The sequence below is a fragment of the Salmo trutta genome, chromosome 33 (genome assembly GCF_901001165.1).
Source record: "Salmo trutta chromosome 33, fSalTru1.1, whole genome shotgun sequence".
NCBI classification, from domain to species: Eukaryota; Metazoa; Chordata; class Actinopteri; order Salmoniformes; family Salmonidae; genus Salmo; species Salmo trutta.
In genome coordinates, this window is record NC_042989.1 from 8587157 (window position 1) to 8607368 (window position 20212).

At 40.9% G+C, this 20212-nt stretch overlaps 1 protein-coding gene across 1 annotated transcript; it reads left to right on the forward strand.

Moving 5' to 3' along the window:
- Nucleotides 1-7592: 7592 nt before the first annotated feature.
- Nucleotides 7593-15857, forward strand: LOC115172327 (HHIP-like protein 1). Its single transcript, XM_029729684.1, has 11 exons — nt 7593-8219; nt 8638-9024; nt 9273-9532; nt 10016-10159; nt 10354-10500; nt 10702-10883; nt 11290-11416; nt 13163-13308; nt 13533-13614; nt 14476-14558; nt 14877-15857. The coding sequence occupies exons 1-11, from the start codon at nt 7929-7931 to the stop codon at nt 15494-15496; spliced, it is 2469 nt and encodes an 822-aa protein (XP_029585544.1). The 5' UTR covers nt 7593-7928; the 3' UTR covers nt 15497-15857.
- The last annotated feature ends 4355 nt before the right edge of the window (nt 15858-20212 follow it).

Consider the following 20212-nt stretch of genomic DNA (forward strand, 5'->3'; position numbering starts at 1 on the left):
CCGCAACCTCATCAGGAGCATGCCCAGGCGTTGTAGGGAGGTCATACAGGCACGTGGAGGCCACACACACTACTGAGCCTCATTTTGACGTGTTTTAAGGACATTACATCAAAGTTGGATCAGCCTGTAGTGTGGTTTTCCACTTTAATTTTGAGTGTGACTCCAAATCCAGACCTCCATGGGTTGATAAATTGGATTTCCATTGATTATTTTTGTGTGATTTTGTTGTCAGCACATTCAACTATGTAAAGATAAAAGTATTTAATAAGATTATTTCATTCATTCAGATCTAGGATGTGTTATTTTAGTGTTCCCTTTATTTTTTTGAGCATTGTATATAGTTGCCATTTATATATATATATATATATATATATATATATATATATATATATATAAACTCTGGCAACTCTTTAGGCTACTGGCTGGTAGGCCTAATATTAGAGTTATAACAGTAGGCCTAACTTTGATGCTGTGTATGGGAGTATTTTGTGGAATGTGACAAATAGGTGTGTAATGAGCAAATAAAACATATTCTAGTATAGCATAATTCATTATTGGCTATGACTGTAGATACAGATGTCGTGCTTGGTGGTCCTCTCATTATTTGCCTGGGAGTTTGATGCATGGTATTATGCATATAGGCCTATGATCAATATATTCTTCCTCCTTCACCCTGATCTAAATTAGCACAAGAGTTGACTGTCAGGCTTTGCAGGGGGGTGAGGCCATGGAGAACTATATGATATTGATTCTAAAGCTTAAAAGATGATAATCAAGATTATGATCAATAATAATATTATGATAACATTACTTGAAAGTGGTTGATAGTTTACTAAAGTTCAATAAATTGTGGGTCCATGGGATTGGGGCATGATGGGATCTTGTGCGACAAAACAATATTTCAAGAATATTGTGTGAACAGGTTGCCATCTAGTGGCAAAGGCAGCAATACACCAAAAACTGCAACACTGTTGCAACAAGGCAATTGTAGAAACGTTTCAATTCCATCATGCCACTATAGGATATATTGTTGCAAAACCCCATCATGCAATGCAGAAACAAAGACATTCCTAAGAATATCTAGACCAAAAACATATAATTATAGAAAAAAATTGTTCTGTCAAAGAACGAAGACTTTTATTTTTGTTGTGTGGAATTAGACATATCTATTATTTCCATTCATGTGGAACATAATAACATATTACCTCATTTATATATAAAAAACGAATTAATAAGAGTGTATTTATTTGACTGACAGATAATAATAATAATAGCTAGGGGGAATGACAACAGCCTTTATTAAGTCATATTTAGCTTGTCCTCGAGAGACAAGCAGACACCAATGGAAGTCCCTCACTAAAGTGTCAACTTCCCTTGTGTTTCTTTGCTTCTTCTTGCATTAGGCCTCTTCCCAATGTCATGATGCTTGTCTGAAAACACTGAACTACTACCATGACTTCCTCTCCTATTATTGTGTTTTGTGCGGGTCTTAAGGCATATACAGTATCAGTCAAAAGTTTGGACACACCTACTCATTCCAGGGTTTTTCTTTATTTTTACTATTTTCTATGTTGCCAAGAGTGTGCAAATCTGTCATCAACGTGAAGGGTGGCTACTTTGAAGAATCTCATCTTGTTTAACACTTTTTTGGTTACTACATGATTCCATATTTGTTTTTCATCGTTTGATGTCTTCACTAATATTCTACATTGTAGAAAATAGTACAAATAAAGAAAACCCCTTGAATGAGTAGGTGTGTCCAAACTTTTGACTGGTACTGTAGGGGATATGAATAGTGGTGAAAAGATGACTTAGTTACGTCTGTGGTCAAGCATAACTACATAACAGATGAAAGAGCAAAAGAAGCCATGGCATTTCTCCAGACGGGACAGGACAGGTACACAGCAAATTGGCCGGTGTTACCTAGTGTTGATTTTTCAGTGTAACATTTCTAGTGTTAATTCAGGTGTTAAATTCAATCTGTAAGTGTTAAATTAGCACTCATTGGTGTTTAAAAATATATTTTTTTAAATATATTTTTTTCGTGGGTAGATCAGCTTTAATACTGCTGATAGATTGTAGCTTCCATCAATGTAATTGTCTGCATAATTTCCAATCCCTCATATATTTTTTTGTAAATATATACATACACACCGCTCTGGAAAAAATTAAGAGACCACTACAAAATGATCAGTTTCTCTGGTTTAACTATTTATAGGTATGTGTTTGAGTAAAATTACATTTTTTGTTTTATTCGATAAACTACCGACAACATTTATCCCAAATTCCAAATCAAAATATTGTAATTTAGAGCATTTATTTGTAGAAAATGACAATTGGTCAAAATAACAAAAAAGATGCAGTGTTGTCAGACCTCGATTAATGCAAAGAAAATACGTTTCTATTCAACACAATACTAATGTTTTAAGTTAGGAAGAGTTCAGAAATCAATATTTGGTGGAGTAACCCTGATTTTCAATCACAGCTTTCATGCATCTTGGAATGCCCTCCACCAGTCTTTCACATTGATGTTTGGTGACTTTATGCCACTCCTGGCGCAAAAATTCAAGCAGCTCAGCTTTGTTTGATGGCTTGTGACCATCCATCTTCCTCTTGATCACATTCCAGAGGTTTTCAATGGGGTTCAGGTCTGGAGATTGGGCTGGCCATGACAGGGTCTTGATACGGTGGTCCTCCATCCACACCTTGACTGACCTGGCTGTGTGACATGGAGCATTGTCCTGTTGGAAAAACCAATCCTCAGAGTTGGGGAACGTTGTCAGAGCAGAAGGAAGCAAGTTTTCTTCCAGGACAACCTTGTACGTGGCTTGATTCATGCGTCCTTCACAAAGACAAATCTGCCCGATTCCAGCCTCTCTGAAGCACCCCCAGATCATCACCAATCCTCCACCAAATTTCAAAGTGAGTGCGAGACATTGTGGCTTGTAGGCCTCTCCAGGTCTCGCACCCACTGTGAAATTTGGTGGAGGATCGGTGATGATCTGGGGGTCGTCTTTAACCAATTTTGGTCTTTAAATGCAGGACCAACAGACAAGTTATTTACTTTTCCCCCCTTCCACTTGCCTCTTCCATTTTTGCGGTAATGCTGCAATTAGTTGGTTGTAATTTTGGGTAGAGCAGACATTTCCATATATTTTTGTTAGCTGCATGTGTGACATAACTCCACCAGTCCTATTTATGATATAATTTACTGTCACGTCCTGACCAGTAAAAGGGGTTGTTAGTTATTGTAGTTTGGTCAGGGCGTGGCAGGGGGTGTTTGTTTTATGTGTTTCGTTTTTTGGGGGTTAATGTTCTATGTTAGTATATTTCTATGTTCGTTCTAGTTTTTCTATTTCTATGCTTAGTTTATTGGGTTGACCTTCAATTGGAGGCAGCTGTTCCTCGTTGCCTCTAATTGAAGGTCCTATTTAGTAGGGGTGTTTTTCTATGGGTTTTTGTGGGTAGTTGTTCCGTATGTAAGCTGTGTGCCTTACAGGATTGTTTTTTCATCGTTGTTTTTGTTTAAGTGTTTATTTTGGTTTTCTTCACAATAAAGAAGATGAGTATACACATTCCCGCTGCGCCTTGGTCCCATCTTTACGACGAACGTGACATTTACAAAGATTATACTTATTTTTTTTCCATTTTTATAATGCTTTTTTTAATCAATTAGTATATTTGAGTTTAACCACAATATTTGTTGTATTATTTGTTTTGTCTTTTCTGGTGGATTAAACTGAAATTGCAACCAACTTTTTCTATGGCTTGTTTTACAATTATAGCGATATTTTGGAGATTATTTCATTTTCTAATAACTGAAAGTGAAAGGTTGTAATCTGAATATAGGGAAAAAGGCCCTTCTTGAACATGGGGTGAGACATTCTTACTAATCTGCTAGAGAACCAGTTCGGATATAAGAATAACTTTTGTATGACTGACGCCTTTATTGAGAAGTCTAATGCTTTAATATTTAATAATTTCTGCCTTCCCGAATTCATATTCATTATATAAATAGGCCTGTTTAATTTTGTCTGGCTTGCTGTTCCAAATAAAATTGAATATTTTTTTCTCATATAATTTAAACAGGACGCTAGGTGTAGGTAAGACCATAAGGAAATAGGTCAACTGGGATATGACTAAAGAGTTAATCAGGGTGATTTTTCCACGAATAGACAGGTATTTTCCTTTCCATGGTAGCAAAATTATATATATTTTTGCTAACTTTCTATTCAAATGTTTTGTAGTGAGATCATTTCTTTCTTTCGGGATATGTATACCGAGTATGTCCTCATCACGTCAGACCATTTTATTGGTAAATTACACAGTAATGTAAAAGTAAAAAAAATAATTGTGATCCAATACGTAATATAGTACACGTATAACAATTTGGTTTTAATCCAGAGAGGTTAGAAAAAGTATCTAGATCCTCCATGAGGCTGTGGAGGGATCCAAATTATGGATTTAAAAGAAAGTAGGAATCATCAGCATACAATGACACCTTTGTTTTTAAGCCCTTGATTTCTAACCACTTGATATTATTGTTCGATCTGACTTTAACAGCTAATATTTCGATGGCCATATTAAATAAATATGCCAATAGTGGACAACCTTGTTTTACTCTTCTTGACAGTTTAATACTTTCTGAGCAGTAGCCATTATTTACTATTTTACACCTAGGGCTACAATGCATAACTTTAACTCATTTTATAAGAGATTCTCCAAAATTGAAATATAAAGTCAGCTATGAATACCAGAACTGGTTTCCCAAATTTTTCATAGGGTTCTATTGTTTCCAGTTTATATTATCTGCAATGTATTGTCCATGTAAAAAACCTGTCTGATTAGGATGAATAATATCCGACATCACCTTTTTAAGCAATGCATTTTTTAAAAATTGTGGCATCCCTACACTGAAGTGTAAGGGTCTCAAATTTTTTAAATGCACCAGATCTTCATATTTACCACTTGGATCCTGTTTCAGTAATAATTAAATCAGACCTTCTTCTTGAGTATCTGATAATCTACCATTTTTGTAGGAGTGGTTAAAACATGCTAATAACGGTCCTCTGAGTATATCAAAAAAGGTTTGGTATACAGTGCATTCGGAAAGTATTCAGACCCCTTGATTTTTTCCACTTTGTTACGTTACAGCCTTGTTCTAAAATGGATTACATTCATTTTTTTCCTCATCAATCTACACACAATACCCCATAATGACAAAGCAAAAACAGGTTTTTAGAAATTTTTGCAACTTGATTGGAGTCCACCTGTGGTAAATTGAATTGATTGAACATGATTTGGAAAGGCACACACCTGCCTATAGTACCTCCACTGGTACGCCATCCAACCCTGGAGTTTTCGCAGACTTAAAGGCTTTAATTGCATGAAGATGTTCCTCCTCTGTAATTTGGCCTTCACATGAGTCTTTCTGTACAGCTGTTAATTTTACATTAATAATAGAAAAAAAAATACATATAATTATCAACGGTTAGTGGAGATGGAGGAGACTAAAATGAAAACATATGCTTAAAGTACTTTGCATTCTCTTTTTTTTTATTATAGTTTGGTGAATCATGGGGGACTCCATCATTTGTTACAAGTTTTAGTAAATTATTATTTTTGGTAGCATTTCTATGTCGAAGATTAAAAAATTATTTGGTGCATTTTCCCCCATTTTCCATCCAGTTCGCTTTATTTTTTATAATATATTACTCTTGATCTTTCTTGAAGAAGTTCCTCGATTTCTTTTTGTTTTTCCTCTTTGGTACAGTTTTTATTGCTATCTATCTGTACTATTAGTCTTTCCATTGTTAATATAGACTCTTTTGACCAAAATTGCTTTTGTTTTAGAGATAAGTACTGAATTGCATGGCCTCTAAAGGCATATTTAAAAGTGACCAATACAATAAAGGGATCTGCTGTACCTATGTTATGTCGGAAAATGTCTATTATAAATTCTTCTGTCCTAGTTAAAAACAAGTTATCATCCAATAGGCTTTGATTAAATGTCCAGTATCCTCGCCCACATGAAAATTCTGTAAGAGTAATATGCCAATTATTTGATGGTCCGACCGCGTTCTGTCCCCTATCAACAATTCTTACATTTTTGGTGCCAGTGAAAATGACATAAGATTGAGCCTCCACCATGTATATCTCACTAGGTCAGGATATTTAAGCCTCCATATATCCACTAGCTCCAATATATCCATGACATTTGTGATGGACATATTGGAACTAGTGGATAACCGAAAGGTTGCTGGATCAAATCCCCGAGCTGACAAGGTAAAAATCGGTCGTTCTGCCCCTGAGCAAGACAGTTAACCCACTGTTCCCCGGGTGCCAATGAGGTGGATGTCGATTAAAGGCAGTCCCAAGACACATTTCAGTTGAATGCATTCAATTGTACAACTGACTAGGTATCACCCTTTCCCTTTATATATATATATCACCAAGTGTTGATTTTTCAGTATAACATGACTAGTGTTGATTGTGTTAAATTAACAATCATTGGTGTAAAATAACCTGTGTTGGTGTTAATACAACCAGTGTTAAACCAAAACCACATCCACCATTATCATGTTTCCCAACATGCTCTATTGCAGGTAGATTTTTAAAAATTGTTTACTTCAATATCTATGTTTTGCATATACAATTATTGATTCATTAATCTTATTCTACTCAAATATAAATAACATACATTTTTCTAAACGAATCCAATCTGTTACACCCGTTACTGAAATGGTTGTTCCAGTTAAGATGGTTTAGGTAGTCTCATGAACTAGTCTTCCCAATTTGGCAGTCATTCTGAATGCAGGTGAATAAAAATAGGATAGCCCTATTCTGGCTGGATTCTGACAGGAATTAGATGTCATTTTCAAGCCATCATAGTGGTACTTTGCAGGCCTGATGTGGCCTGTAAACCATTAGTCTAAGTCTAAGCCCTATCTAAACTGGGGGAGGGGAGGGCCATTCTAAACTAACATATGGAATTGTTTTAAGATGGGCAAACCAAGGATCATTTAGCTGTTTGAATTTTAAGTCACCTTAAGGTATCAAAAAATATGTACATTTTTTTGGGGGGGATGAAACATTGAATTTGGCATTACTGCTATTAGACAATAGAAATTTATTGAATAACAGATTCACTACATGGTACAACAGATAGTCTAGCTTTGCCACCTTTTACCGCAGATGCGGGAAGGTGATATCTGCGAAGGCGATATCTGCGGATTGAGACGCAGCCCATGCAAAAAAAAAACACATATCTCTGTTTAAACAGACGGATTTTGATGGGGATTTTTAAAATTATTTTAATCAGAGTTCTGCGGGGGCGCAATCATTGTAGGCCAAGGGTTAACCAAGGCCCTCAAGGTAATGCCTTATGAAATATTTAGTGGATGTGTTAAATAGTTTTATTTGAAGAATAACATAGTTGGTTAGGATCTCACTTGGTGAAGACCAAAAAATGTAACTATGATGAATGCAACAACAATGTCTCTGTCACTACAACTACAGTAATGGGTGGTAACTCTACATTTCACTCGAAATACAAGGCACTCTGGGAAATATGCAAATAAGGCTTTAAACTGAGCAGTGTGTTAATTTAACACTGAAAAGTGTGGACCCATATAGATTCTGGACCAATTCTAAATGTAACTCTGTCAGTGTTGATTTAACACTGGATAATTTGCGGTGTAGCATGTGGACAACAAAGTAGCCTTTAAGACAGATATTTTGCGTGGTGTAATAGCAAATAAAACGGACTGCAACCCGTCGAACGTTGATGATTAAAGCTTCAGAGCAAAGTTCAGTGAACCAACCACACACGAGACAAAGCGTCCACAGGACAGTCGAACCGGAGGCTGTGTCGTTTTTCGCTGGTTTGCATAACTTTCTGATGGCACCGGGTGACCCATAACGGCAGAATGTGGTATTTCTGTGATATCCTCGGCCGTGTCAGGCATTCGCCGTTCATTGGGTTATATTTGTTGGGATTTTGGATAGCACCTGTGTCCTTACACCCACAATGCTTGGATTTCAAGCCCCCCTTCAAGCCTCAAGAGGACCTCCAGTTCTGCGCAATGTACAGGAACTTCGGGTGCTGCGACTCAGCGAAGGACCAGGAATTGATGGCAAAATTCTATAAGATTGTGGACAATTTCGACAATTATGCATACGCAAACTGTGCTGGGTACGTGCAGGACCTTCTCTGCCAGGTAAGCAAAGCGCGGGTAAAGGTCGATACATGGTTTTGTTTTCAGAATTACATCATCCAGCTATTATTGGCTAGCACAGGCATGTTTGTAAAGGCATATGCTTGTTATACACCCGCACATTCATCCAATGAGATAAAATAGTCCGATCTGACGTGCATTATTACAGTGCATAATTGCGTAATAGAATGCATAATAACAAATTAACAATGTATGTCCTGTAGCGCTGTTTGTCAATCACTGCATGATAAAAATGCATGTTGTCATAACAAGCGTATCTCCTCAAATCGAAAGTGTATGTTCTTCACAGAACAAGGCGATTGTCTAACAGGATATAGGGGCTGCACAAATGGAAGAGTTTGTTTGGTCCCTCACTCCTCACATTTCTCTCCTCCTTTTACTTCTTTCTCCCCTCCTTCAGGAATGCTCTCCATATGCAGCTCACCTCTTTGATGCAGAGGACCCCAGTACTCCCATTAGAACCCTCCCTGGCCTCTGCCCTGACTACTGCTCTCAGTTCTGGCTCAAATGCCGTTCCACCATCACCTTGCTCTCTGACGACCTGCAGCTAGCCCAAGCCAAGCCGGACCAGGTCCATTTCTGCCAGCACCTGGAGCTGGAGGACCCAGACTACTGCTACCCACACCTCCTCAGCAACCAGCAGCTGACGCAGAATCTGGGCCACGTTCGGGCCGACCCCGAGGGCTGCCTGCAGCTCTGTCTGGAGGAAGTAGCCAACGGGCTGCGGAACCCCCTGGCCATGGTGCACGCCAACGATGGCACGCACCGCTTCTTTATAGCCGAACAGGTGTGTTTGTGCTCACTTTCCAGAGTTGTTGTATTGCATTGTGGTATTATAGTGCCGGTTTCCCAGACACAGATTAAGTCTAGTCCTGGACTAAAAAGTTATTTCAATAGAGAATAGAGACTAGTCGTAATCTATGTTTGGGAAACCGGCCAATAGTGTATAGATTTTGGGCTTTTTTTTATGTGTATGCTGACCTCACAAAATGTATTTCCATGTAAATGGACAATAAAGGTATTATCATATCGTAGGTGGGCCTGGTGTGGACGTACCTGCCTGACCGCTCCAAGCTGGAGAAGCCCTTCCTGAACATCACCAAGGCTGTTCTGACGTCACCTTGGGAGGGGGACGAGAGGGGCTTCCTCGGCCTGACCTTTCACCCCAACTATAAGTACAATGGGAAGCTGTACGTGTACTACTCCGTGGAGATCGGCTTCGACGAGAGGATCAGGGTCAGCGAGTTCCGCGTCTCCCCCGGCGACATGAACGTGGTGGACCACGCATCTGAGAGGTACAGCTATCGATGACTCCCAAATGGCACCCTATTCCTTATATATGTAGAGCACTACTTTCGACCAAAGGCCGGCTCTGGTCAAAAGTAGTACACTATATAGGGGAAAAGGTGCCATTTGGGGTTGAAACCCGTGTTGTGCTCTTGCCCCATAATAGCTGCTGTGGTGTCCATCAAGGTAGTTGGGCTTTGCTGTTGTCATGACGACTCAAGGGGTGCGGAATGGATTTACAGTACAATAGGTTTTGCATACAGCTGGACATATATCTACACCAATGTGTAGTAGTAGGCCTAAAATGATTGCGGTTGTGCATAACACACGGTAGATATTACACATTAGAGGTGGATAAGATGAGTTCCCGCCACCCACTAAGTGCTTGGATAAGCAGTATTCTTTCCATAATTATTGTACCTCAGAGAGATGGGCGCTACCGTACTGAATTCCCTGTCTCGTATCTGTCTCTGTCTCAAACACCTTCTCAGAATCATTCTGGAGGTTGATGAGCCTGCTTCCAATCACAACGGAGGAATGGTGATGTTTGCTGATGATGGATACCTGTACATTTTCACTGGAGACGGGGGCATGGCTGGAGACCCCTTTGGGAAATATGGAAACGCTCAAAACAAGTGAGAAAAGGGGAAAAGATGTGGAACTCTGATTCATGCTGTCATCTTATGGCATCGACTCATATAACTTTTTAACAATTAGTTACAGCTGTTCCATTAACACAGTTGCTAATAATAAGTTACTAGGTCAACCGCAAAGACAATAATCATACTCACAGAAAGATGTTCCAAGTTTATACTCCTCTCTTCTGCAGGTCAGCCCTGTTAGGCAAAGTGCTCCGTATCAATGTTGATGACAATGATAGGGGTCCCCTGTACAGGATCCCTTCTGACAACCCGTTTGTGCGTGAGCACGGGGCGCGCCCTGAGGTCTACGCTTACGGGGTGCGCAACATGTGGAGGTGCCCCCTTTTTTTCGACATCTTCATGATATGCTTACTTCATGAAACATTACACTTCCTTGCACTTTATATACCTTGACAAAAAAGTGTGGTGAGACTTTACATTACTGCATTGAATAAAGGAGTAATTATGAAGTGTAATCTAGTTGTTGTTACTTAAGTAGTTTTGTTGGTCGACTTGTTCTTGTTTCTCCCATGGAGGTGTTCTGTGGACCGTGGGGACCCTCTGACGAAGGAGGGGAAGGGCCGTATCTTCTGCGGGGACGTGGGCCAGAATAAGTTTGAGGAGATCGACATCATAGAGAAGGGAAGGAACTACGGCTGGAGGGCCAAAGAGGGCTTCTCTTGTTATGACAAGAAGCTGTGCGCCAACAGCTCTCTAGGTGGGAATCCTGTAGCCTGATCCAAGATCAGTTTGTGCTGCATAACCAACTCCAATGCTCATTGTCATGCCTTCATCCTGTGGGTCACTGGGAGATGAAGGTCTCAGTGTGTTTTGTTCTGTGACTTCCTTCAGTTTTTTTCCCCCCCGTTTTTTTTTATCTTGAATACTGTACTTTATTTATCCTTAGACAGTGATGGAACCAGAGTGGGAAGAGATTGGAAGGGTGGATGTAGGGATTGAACGCCATTCTCCAGGGTCATAATGTGCTTAGAAGGGAAGTGCTCAGGAGGGAATAAGCAGGGAATCCGTGAATTTAACCAGGATTTCTGGAAAACCACAGGCTCAGCACAATTTCCTTCATTTTAAAAATACGTCTTTTATCTCTTCCTCCTGTTCTTTTCCAGATGATGTACTCCCCATTTATGCCTACCCTCACAAGATGGGCAAGTCTGTGACTGGCGGATATGTGTACAGAGGGTGTGAATACCCCAATCTGAACGGCATGTACATATTTGGAGACTTCATGAGCGGGTAAGGCTCCTTACTGTACGTGTTCACCGTTTTAAATCCAATCCTAAAAGTGTTTATAGATGTTTGAGTCCATATACAGTGCCTTCGGAAAGTATTCAGACCCCTTGTCTTTTTCCAAATTTTATTACGGTATAGCCTTATTCTAAAATAGATTACATTTTAAAAATCCTTAGCAATCTACACACAATACCCCATATTGACAAAGCGAAAACAGGTTTTTCGAAAATTTGGCACATTTATTACATCTAAAAACCTGAAATTATTTAAATACATTTTCAGACCCTTTACTATGAGACTTAAAATTGAGCTCAGGTGCTTCCTGTTTCCATTGATCATCCTTGAGCTGTTTCTACAAATTGATTGGAGTCCACCTGTGGTAAATTAAATTGATTGGACATGATTTTGAAAGGCACACCCGTCTATATAAGGTCCCACAGTTGACAGTGCATGTCAGAGCAAAAACCAAGCCATGAGGTTGAAGGAATTGTCCGTAGAGCTCTGAGACAGGATTGTGTCGAGGCACAGATCTGGGGAAGGGTACCAAAAAATGTGTGCAGCATTGTCCCCAAGAACACAGTGGCCTCCATCATTCTTAAATGGAAGAAGTTTGGAACCACCAAGACTCTTCCTAGACTCTTCCTAAACTGAGCAAATGGGGGAGAAGTGCCTTGGTTAGGTAGGTGACCAAGAACCCAATGGTCACTCTGACAGAGCTCTAGAGTTCCTCTGTGGAGATAGGAGAACCTTCCAGAAGGACAACCATCTCTGCAGCACTCCACCAATTAGGCTTTTATGGTAGAGTGGCCAGACGGAAGCCACTCCTCAGTAAAAGGCACATGACAGCCCACTTGGAGTTTGCAAAAAGGCACCTAAAGGACTCTCAGACCATGAGAAAGAAGATTCTCTGGTCTGATGAAACCAAGATTGAAATCTTTGGTCTGAATGCTAAGCATCACGTCTGGAGGAAACCTGGCAGCATCCCTACGGTAAAACATGGTGGTGGCAGCATCGTGCTATGGGGATGTTTTTAAGCAGCAGGGACTGTGAGACTAGTCAGGATCGAGGCAAAGATGAACGGAGCAAAGTACAGGAAGATCCTTAATGAAAACCTGCTCCAGAGCGCTTAGGACCTCAGACTGAGGGCGAAGGTTCACCTTCCAACAGGACAACGACCCAAAGCACACAGCCAAGATAATACAGGAGTGGCTTCGGGACAAGTCTCTGAATGTCCTTGAGTGGCCCAGCCAGAGCCCGGACTTGAACCCGATCAAACATCTCTGGAGAGACCTGAAAATAGCTGTGCAACAACACTCCCCATCCACCCTGACAGAGCTTGAGAGGATCTGCAGAGAAGAATGACGCTTTTAGCGTCATACCCAAGAAGACTCGAGGCTGTAATCGCTGCCAAAGGTGCTTCAACAGAGTACTGAGTTAAGAGTCTGAATAATGTTTTTTATACATTTGCAAAAATGGCTAAAAATCTGTTTTTGCTTTGTCATTATGGGGTATTGTGTGTAGATTGATGAGGGGGGAAAACTATTGAAGACATTTTAGAATAAGGCTGTAACATACCAAAATGTGGGAAAAGTCAAGGGGTCCGAATACTTTCCGGATGCACTGTAGCAGGTGTATTTTCTTATGTTTCGAAAGTTGTGTTTTATGTTTTGATATATAGGCTATAAGGAAAGCATACTGCAAATGAAAGAAATTCAAAATAACATTTAATGTAGTGTCTCCTCCCTATAGACGTATGATGAGCCTCCAGGAGAATAAGAACACGGGTCAGTGGAACTATCATGAGATCTGTATGGGCATTGGTCTGACCTGTGCCTTTCCTGGCCTCATAAACAACTACTACCAATACATTATCTCCTTCGCTGAGGACGAGGCAGGTAGGAGGAGTCACATTAAACCTCTTTTTGTTTGCCCATGGTCACACAGGCAATGGAAAAGGTTTTTTAAGCATCAGATCTCTAGGCTGCACACATTTAAGGCCAGTTTCCCAAACCAAGACTAAGTTTAGTCCTGAACTAAAAAGCAGGCTCAATGGAGAATCGCCACTGAAACCAGCTAGATTGCCAAATTATGTGAAATGTTCGTTTTTCTGTCTGAACAGGAGAACTGTACTTCATGTCGACTGGAGTGCCCAGTGCCACATCTCCCACCGGTGTTGTTTACAAACTGGTGGATCCCTCAAGGTAAGGATTTAAAGCCACAATCTGTATTTTCAACAGCCTGACCCTGCCACAATGTCTGGTAAGGTGAGGGTTAAACAAAGTGTCGTGGCCTTCTGCTTTTCTCTTGAAGATGGCAGAAGCCTAGCATTACCGTCATAGACACACTTTTAAAAAGAGATAAAGACAAAATCAGTAAAACATGTTAAGCATCTGTTCATGATTACTGATCTATTTTAAGTCAGAAGAATGTGCCGCATCATAATCTTTCTGTCGTAGTTCTTAATCTGGTTTACATTGTACATTCTGTTTCTCTGTGTGTTCTTTGTTCTTATAGCATAACTGCTGATGAACGGCATTCTATTTCTGTTTTGGTGATCATTGAGGTTTTCTTACCCTCTGTCGGGGTCAGCTCACTCTCCCTTTCTCCAGATTTCTAGGTGAAAGAAGAGAAAGAACGAACAGAAAAGAAAATAAAGGGTGTTGGAGCAGTGTGAATGCCCTTTTATCGAAATCTCTCTCTCACTGACTTAGGTCTAAACAGTCTTGGCCGCAAGATCTCTCTCTCTTTCTTGCATACCCTCTCTTTTGCTCTCTTGTTGGCTGCAGCACTATACTGTTGTGTCAAGTTATTTGTTTCTCACTCGCTCATGAAGCTGATTTTAATTACTCTCTACCACAGCAATGTTTGGAAAAATGGTAGAGAAGAGTAGGCCTTCAGCCTCATTCTGGGAGGGAGACCAGCTGAAAGCGAATCAAATACATCTAAAGAGCTCAAGTCTCAACAGAGGCTGATGAAACTGGGGTGAAACTTTGACTTCTCACCCTCTGATTTAGTTTTCTTCCCTGCTGAGCTGAGAACTTTTGGTATTGTCTCTGTTTTAGACGGGCACCGCCAAGAAAATGTCACTATGACCCACTGCCTGTCAGAGTGAAGAGCAAGCTCATCAAGTTCAGGCCAAAAGAAAGTGAGTATGCTGGCTTTCAATATTAATCTCAGTCTGTTTTTATTTTGTAAATATATTTGTAAATATATTAGCCCCTTTGCTCAATCAAACACTTACAGTATGTCACTAGATCTCGCTGCTTCGATTAGACTATTCACTTCATCATCAATTCCCAGATTATGTCATTTGAGAGACATTTTAGGCACAAGGCCTCTGAGATTGCCAGATTCATATTACACTGTGGATAGGCCTACATGCTAATTATAACCTCATCTCCCTGATCTATTCATTAGGACAGTCCATGTAGTTATCCTAAATCTGACCTGTTCTATTCCACAGCATTAACAGGAGTTGAACTACCGACAAAGCATCAAAAGCTCTCCCCGCCAGAAGAGCCCGTCAGACCCCATCCCACTGAGTCCGCAGTAAGCGAGTCCGACAAGGACTGGCTTCAGGAGCTCATGGACATACTGAAGGAGCAAGAGGCTGCCGTCGTCACCACCACACTGCCTCAAACTACAACCAAACCGCCCAGGCACACACGACGGAAAAACCGGCGAAAGAAGGGCAAGCACCGGTCGGAGAGCGGGTCGGCGCCAGCAGCCGTGCCTCAGAGCGGGGCGGTGAGACTGGCGGGGGATGAGCAGGGGCGGGACGACCGGGGGAGGGTGGAGATCTTCGCCAACGGTGAATGGGGTACGGTGTGCGACGACCTGTGGAATACGAAGAATGCGGCAGTGGTATGTCGGCAGCTGGGGTTCCGGTTCGCCCTGAAGGCATCCAAGCACTCTGAGTTTGGAGAAGGGAAGAGTCTCCGGATTCTTCTGGACGATGTGCAGTGTGAGGGCACAGAGGAGAGCCTGCTGGACTGTCAACACACAGACATTGGAATGCATAACTGTGCCCATTACGAGGACGCAGGGGTGATTTGCGGGAACTCAGACTACGTTGATGCCTAGAAATGAGAATGAGAGTCGATTGAGAGGTGATTGAATTTATTTGTGACTGTGGCCTAAGTGATTGTAACTAAAACCAAGGAATATTGCTGTCTCACTTTTGTCTAATTGTTGTCGATGTTGGCACTTATAGGTCTACCTCTTTTCATTAAGGTAATGTAATGCTGATTTAATTGCTGTTTTAAAGTCTTAAAGGTTTTATATTTCAAATGTAAGACTTTGCTAATGTAAGACAATGCTATCTCTAAAGGAAATTAATCTAAAACAGTAAATGAATTAATATACTGTATAAGGAGAATGAATACCAGGTTATTTAATATTCTCTCATGATCACATACTGAAATAAATGCTCCATACAGACTCACAAGTCATGTGCTCATTTGACATTGTAACGGGTTTCGTCTGAATGAGTAGGGGACCAAAGCACAGCGTGGTAAGTGTTCATGATAATATTTATTTATCACCGAAACTAACAAAGGGAAACCCAAACACGCACAGTTCTGTCATGCAAAGAAAGCTAAACAGAAAATAACTACCCACAAACACAGGTGGGAAAAGGCTGCCTAAGTATGATTCCTAATCAGAGACAACGATAGACAGCTGCCTCTGATTAGGAACCACACCCGGCCAAAACAAAGAAACACATGACATAGAATGCCCACCCCACACCCAACCAAAAAGAGAAATAACACAGCTCTCTAAGGTCAGGGTGTGACAGACATGGAAAGAACATACTGAGAAAGGGGAAGAGGGAATAGGGTGGAATGACAGGAGAGGATTAACAGGGAAAGTCACATGCAAAGGAAATACTGCCAATTTGAAGCCTGGAATCCAAACGGAATATCGCTCCATTTCTCTATTCGGTGTGGACTGGCTCCACACTTCAGGCTAGCCTATTTGTCCAAGTCACCTGGCTTGGATCTGGTGTTTGAAACATTGAGGACTGATGTCATGACTAGGCAGGAAATATGTCTGAATTAATTAGATGACTGGGATAAAAATATGCTCATAACGACATTTGTCCAACAACATCATCATAACCTATTGGCAGTGCTTGACTTGGACTGAAATAGGTGCCGGTACTCATTTTGGGATGCAGTAATCTCGGTTACCCAGAAGTAAGCATGAATCTGTCCACAAAAGATTATGGGTGCAGGGACTGTTTATATTTAGGTGCAGGAACTCCACAATACTTTTGAGATAATATTCTATAAGAGGTGCAGGAACTCAAGCAGTTGAAAATTCGAGGTGCTCGTACTCAGCTTTGGTGAACTCCTGCCAAAGTCAAGCACTGTGTCACGACTTCTGCCGAAGTTGGTGCCTCTCCTTGTTCGGCGGTCGACGTCACCGGCTTTCTAGTGTAACAGTGTAGGTTCCGTCCCTCTCTTCGCCCCAACCCGGGCTCGAACCAGGGACCCTTGCACACATCAACAACTGACACCCCACGAAGCAACGTTACCCATCGCGCCACAAAAGCCGCGGCCCTTGCGACGCAAGGGGAAACCCTACTTCAAGTCTCAGAGCGAGTGACGTCACCGATTGAAACGCTATTAGCGCGCACCACCGCTAACTAACTAGCCATTTCACATCGGTTACACTAGCTACCACCGATCTATGTTTCTTTTTCCATTTGTTTTGTCTTGATTGTACACACCTGGTTCCCATTACGTTATAATTTATTCCTATTTAACCCTCTGGTTCCCACATGGTTTTGTGCGTGTTTGTTCTTTGTTTAGTGTTCTAGACTTCTGTGCGCTGGTGTGTTTTTCCCTGCGTGGAAATTCTTGTTTCTTTTCGAGTAAAGTACGTCTTTTAAATTTACATTTTACTCAGTTCTGTGTCCTGCGCCTGACTCCGTCCTACCGCTGCACACTGACACCTGACAGGTGCCTCTTGGCAAAGCTAGGGCAAAATCACACTTCATCACACGCTTTGCAAACCATCAAACCAAGTTCTCTTTTTATTGTCTGGATATTTGGTTTGCCAACTACCATGAGCACATTCAATGATGGGACTCCCTAAAAACACACCCCTCGATAGAGGTTAGGTGAGCATTTCTGCTAAGCCTAACCCTTTACTTAACCTAATTCTCCTAACCTACCACGTTAATTCTTCTAACCTGCTACGGAAAAGTCACAGCTGTATCGAAGTGGCGTGTTTTTAGGGAATCTCTTAAAGGAAAGTTTTATCCCACTTTGTATACAGAGAAGACTGAAGTGAGAGTGGGCGCGTTCGAGCTGATCACTTTTGTCAAGTAAATAACCACCATTGGTCACTGCCTTTCAAAGTGTGTGGCATTATGGAGATAAAGATTGTCAGACTTGCACCGACAAGTAGACTGCATAAACGTTCATAAATCATGTGATCTTGTTTCTGCAGTTGCGCTTCACCAACTTCATCCTGCAGCCATCACCTGCATTGTGGGAGGCTCTATAGTCAACCAATCATTAAGGTGTTTTTGTTTGACCCATGTGAACGTGACCAAAGACGTGACTAAAACAGGAACAAACTTTTCTGGGATTCATGTATACAGTGGATATGAGGCTCTCTCTCTCACTCTCTAAATTGATTGTACAATGTACACCAGTGGTGGTCGGTGCCGTTTAAAATGAAGGAGGACGACTATTGTTTTTATGAGCATGGCCTTATTTCTATTACACCATATTGGATGACTGCCATTCATATTTCATTCACTCAGCTCAATGTAGGATCGATAGGTTTAGGCTACTACGTGATACTCTAATTTTCCCTTACCCATCATAAGGTTGCTACAACCTGGCTTATGAATGAACGTCTACAACATAGGTGCCAGGTCGAGAGACATTTTAGTAATAAAGGTGACAGACATTGACACATTCAAGACCGCCTTTCACAATCTTGCCTGCATCTAGCTGATCTAGGATGTAATCATTAGTCCAACAGTTAAAAACAGGATTTTCTATTGGACAAATTTAGGTATGTTTATCCCTGTTTCGTTCTGTTTGCTTCTGTTTAAGAAATGTTTTTCAACAGAATCGGCAGAATGAATACACCATTGATCACACCCAAACACAGTTCACTTTGAAAAGCAGCCACATACAAACAGCATGAGCCCTTAGATCATTGGATAATTATTTCTCGCATCTACGCGCTCACCTCCTCTCACCTTTTCCCTTCGCTTGTGGACTTCAGTGCACAACACACAGCTGTCTGTGACCTGGAGAAAAAAACTTTACAAGCCAAATCTTCATATCATAACCACTAACTGCTACACACAGCCTACACTGTTGTCACCATATTAGCTAACATCTAGGCAACATAGCTACTAGAACTAACACTTTGGTAAACTCGCTACAATCACACAGTACAGTGTACAGTTAGCAAGCAGATTAGCAGTTACACCGGTAGGCCCCGGTGGAAATAAATTAATAAAACCAAAAGCTTACCTTGACTTGGAAGAGTTGCACTGTTGGAGAGCCATAGCCAGTTAGGTAACATAGCATCCCTCTCTGTTTGAGCCGGGTGTTTGAGTAGGCTAAACAAGCTAGCTGCATTCACTAGCTAAGTAAGTGAAATCATTTGTATTTTTTTTAAGAAATCTCTCTCTCGCTCCTCAATTTTTGAAGAAATGAATTTGTAAAAATACATTTCAACTATTGTCTTTCTCTCTCTTTGAGTCAACTACTCACCACATTTTATGCACTGCAGTGCTAGCTAGCTGTAGCTTATGTTTCAGTACTAGATTCATTCTCTGATCCTTTAATTCGGTGGACAAGAGCTCTGATAGGTTGGAGGACATCCCTCAGAAGTTGTCAGAATTACTGTGTAAGTCTATGGAAGAGGGGGAGAACCACGAGCCTCCTAGGTTTTGTATTTAAGTCAATGTACCCAGAGGAGGACAGAAACTAGCTGTCCTCCGGCTACACCATGGTGCTACCCTAGAGTGCTGCGAAGCTACTGTGTTTTAATAAATTATTTGGTGACGTGAATATATTTAGTATAGTTTTATCTAAAAAGTATAACTTTAATGTTTATGAAATTCACTGAGAATGGTCCTCCCCTTCCACCTCTGAGGAGCCTCCACTGATGTACACACAATTATGATTCAAGTACATGAGTGTGTGATATATTATGAATATTATTTGACATTATAAAGAAAAACTTTCATAAACAATGGCATGTTGCAGAGAAATACACTTTGGATGCACCTCCTGAGTAGCACAGCATCTCAGTGCTAGGGGAACCATTGCAGACCTTGGTTCAATTCCAGGCTGTATCACAACCAGCCATTATTGGAAGTCCCATAGGGTAGTGCACAATTGGTCCAGTGTCATCTGGGTTTTATTTATTTAACTTGGCAAGTCAGTTAAGAACAAATTCTTATTTACAATGACGGCATACACCAACCAAACCTGGACAACACTGGGAAAATTATGCACCACCCTATGGGACTCACAATCACAGCCAGATGTGATACAGACTGGATTTGAACCTGATACTCTTGCGACACCTCTTACATTGACGTGCAGCGCCTTAGACCTCTGCACCACTCGGGTTAGAGATATGGCAGGTCATCATTGTAGATAAGAATATGTTTTTTACTGACTTGCCTAGTTAAATTAAAATAACAGTCGGTTGCTTTAGCGCGGTAAATGTAGAAAAACTAGTGGATTGGCTCTCCCATTGCAAATTTGCATAGCATTCTACAGCAAGTTAACAACAACCTCTGAACCATATGGT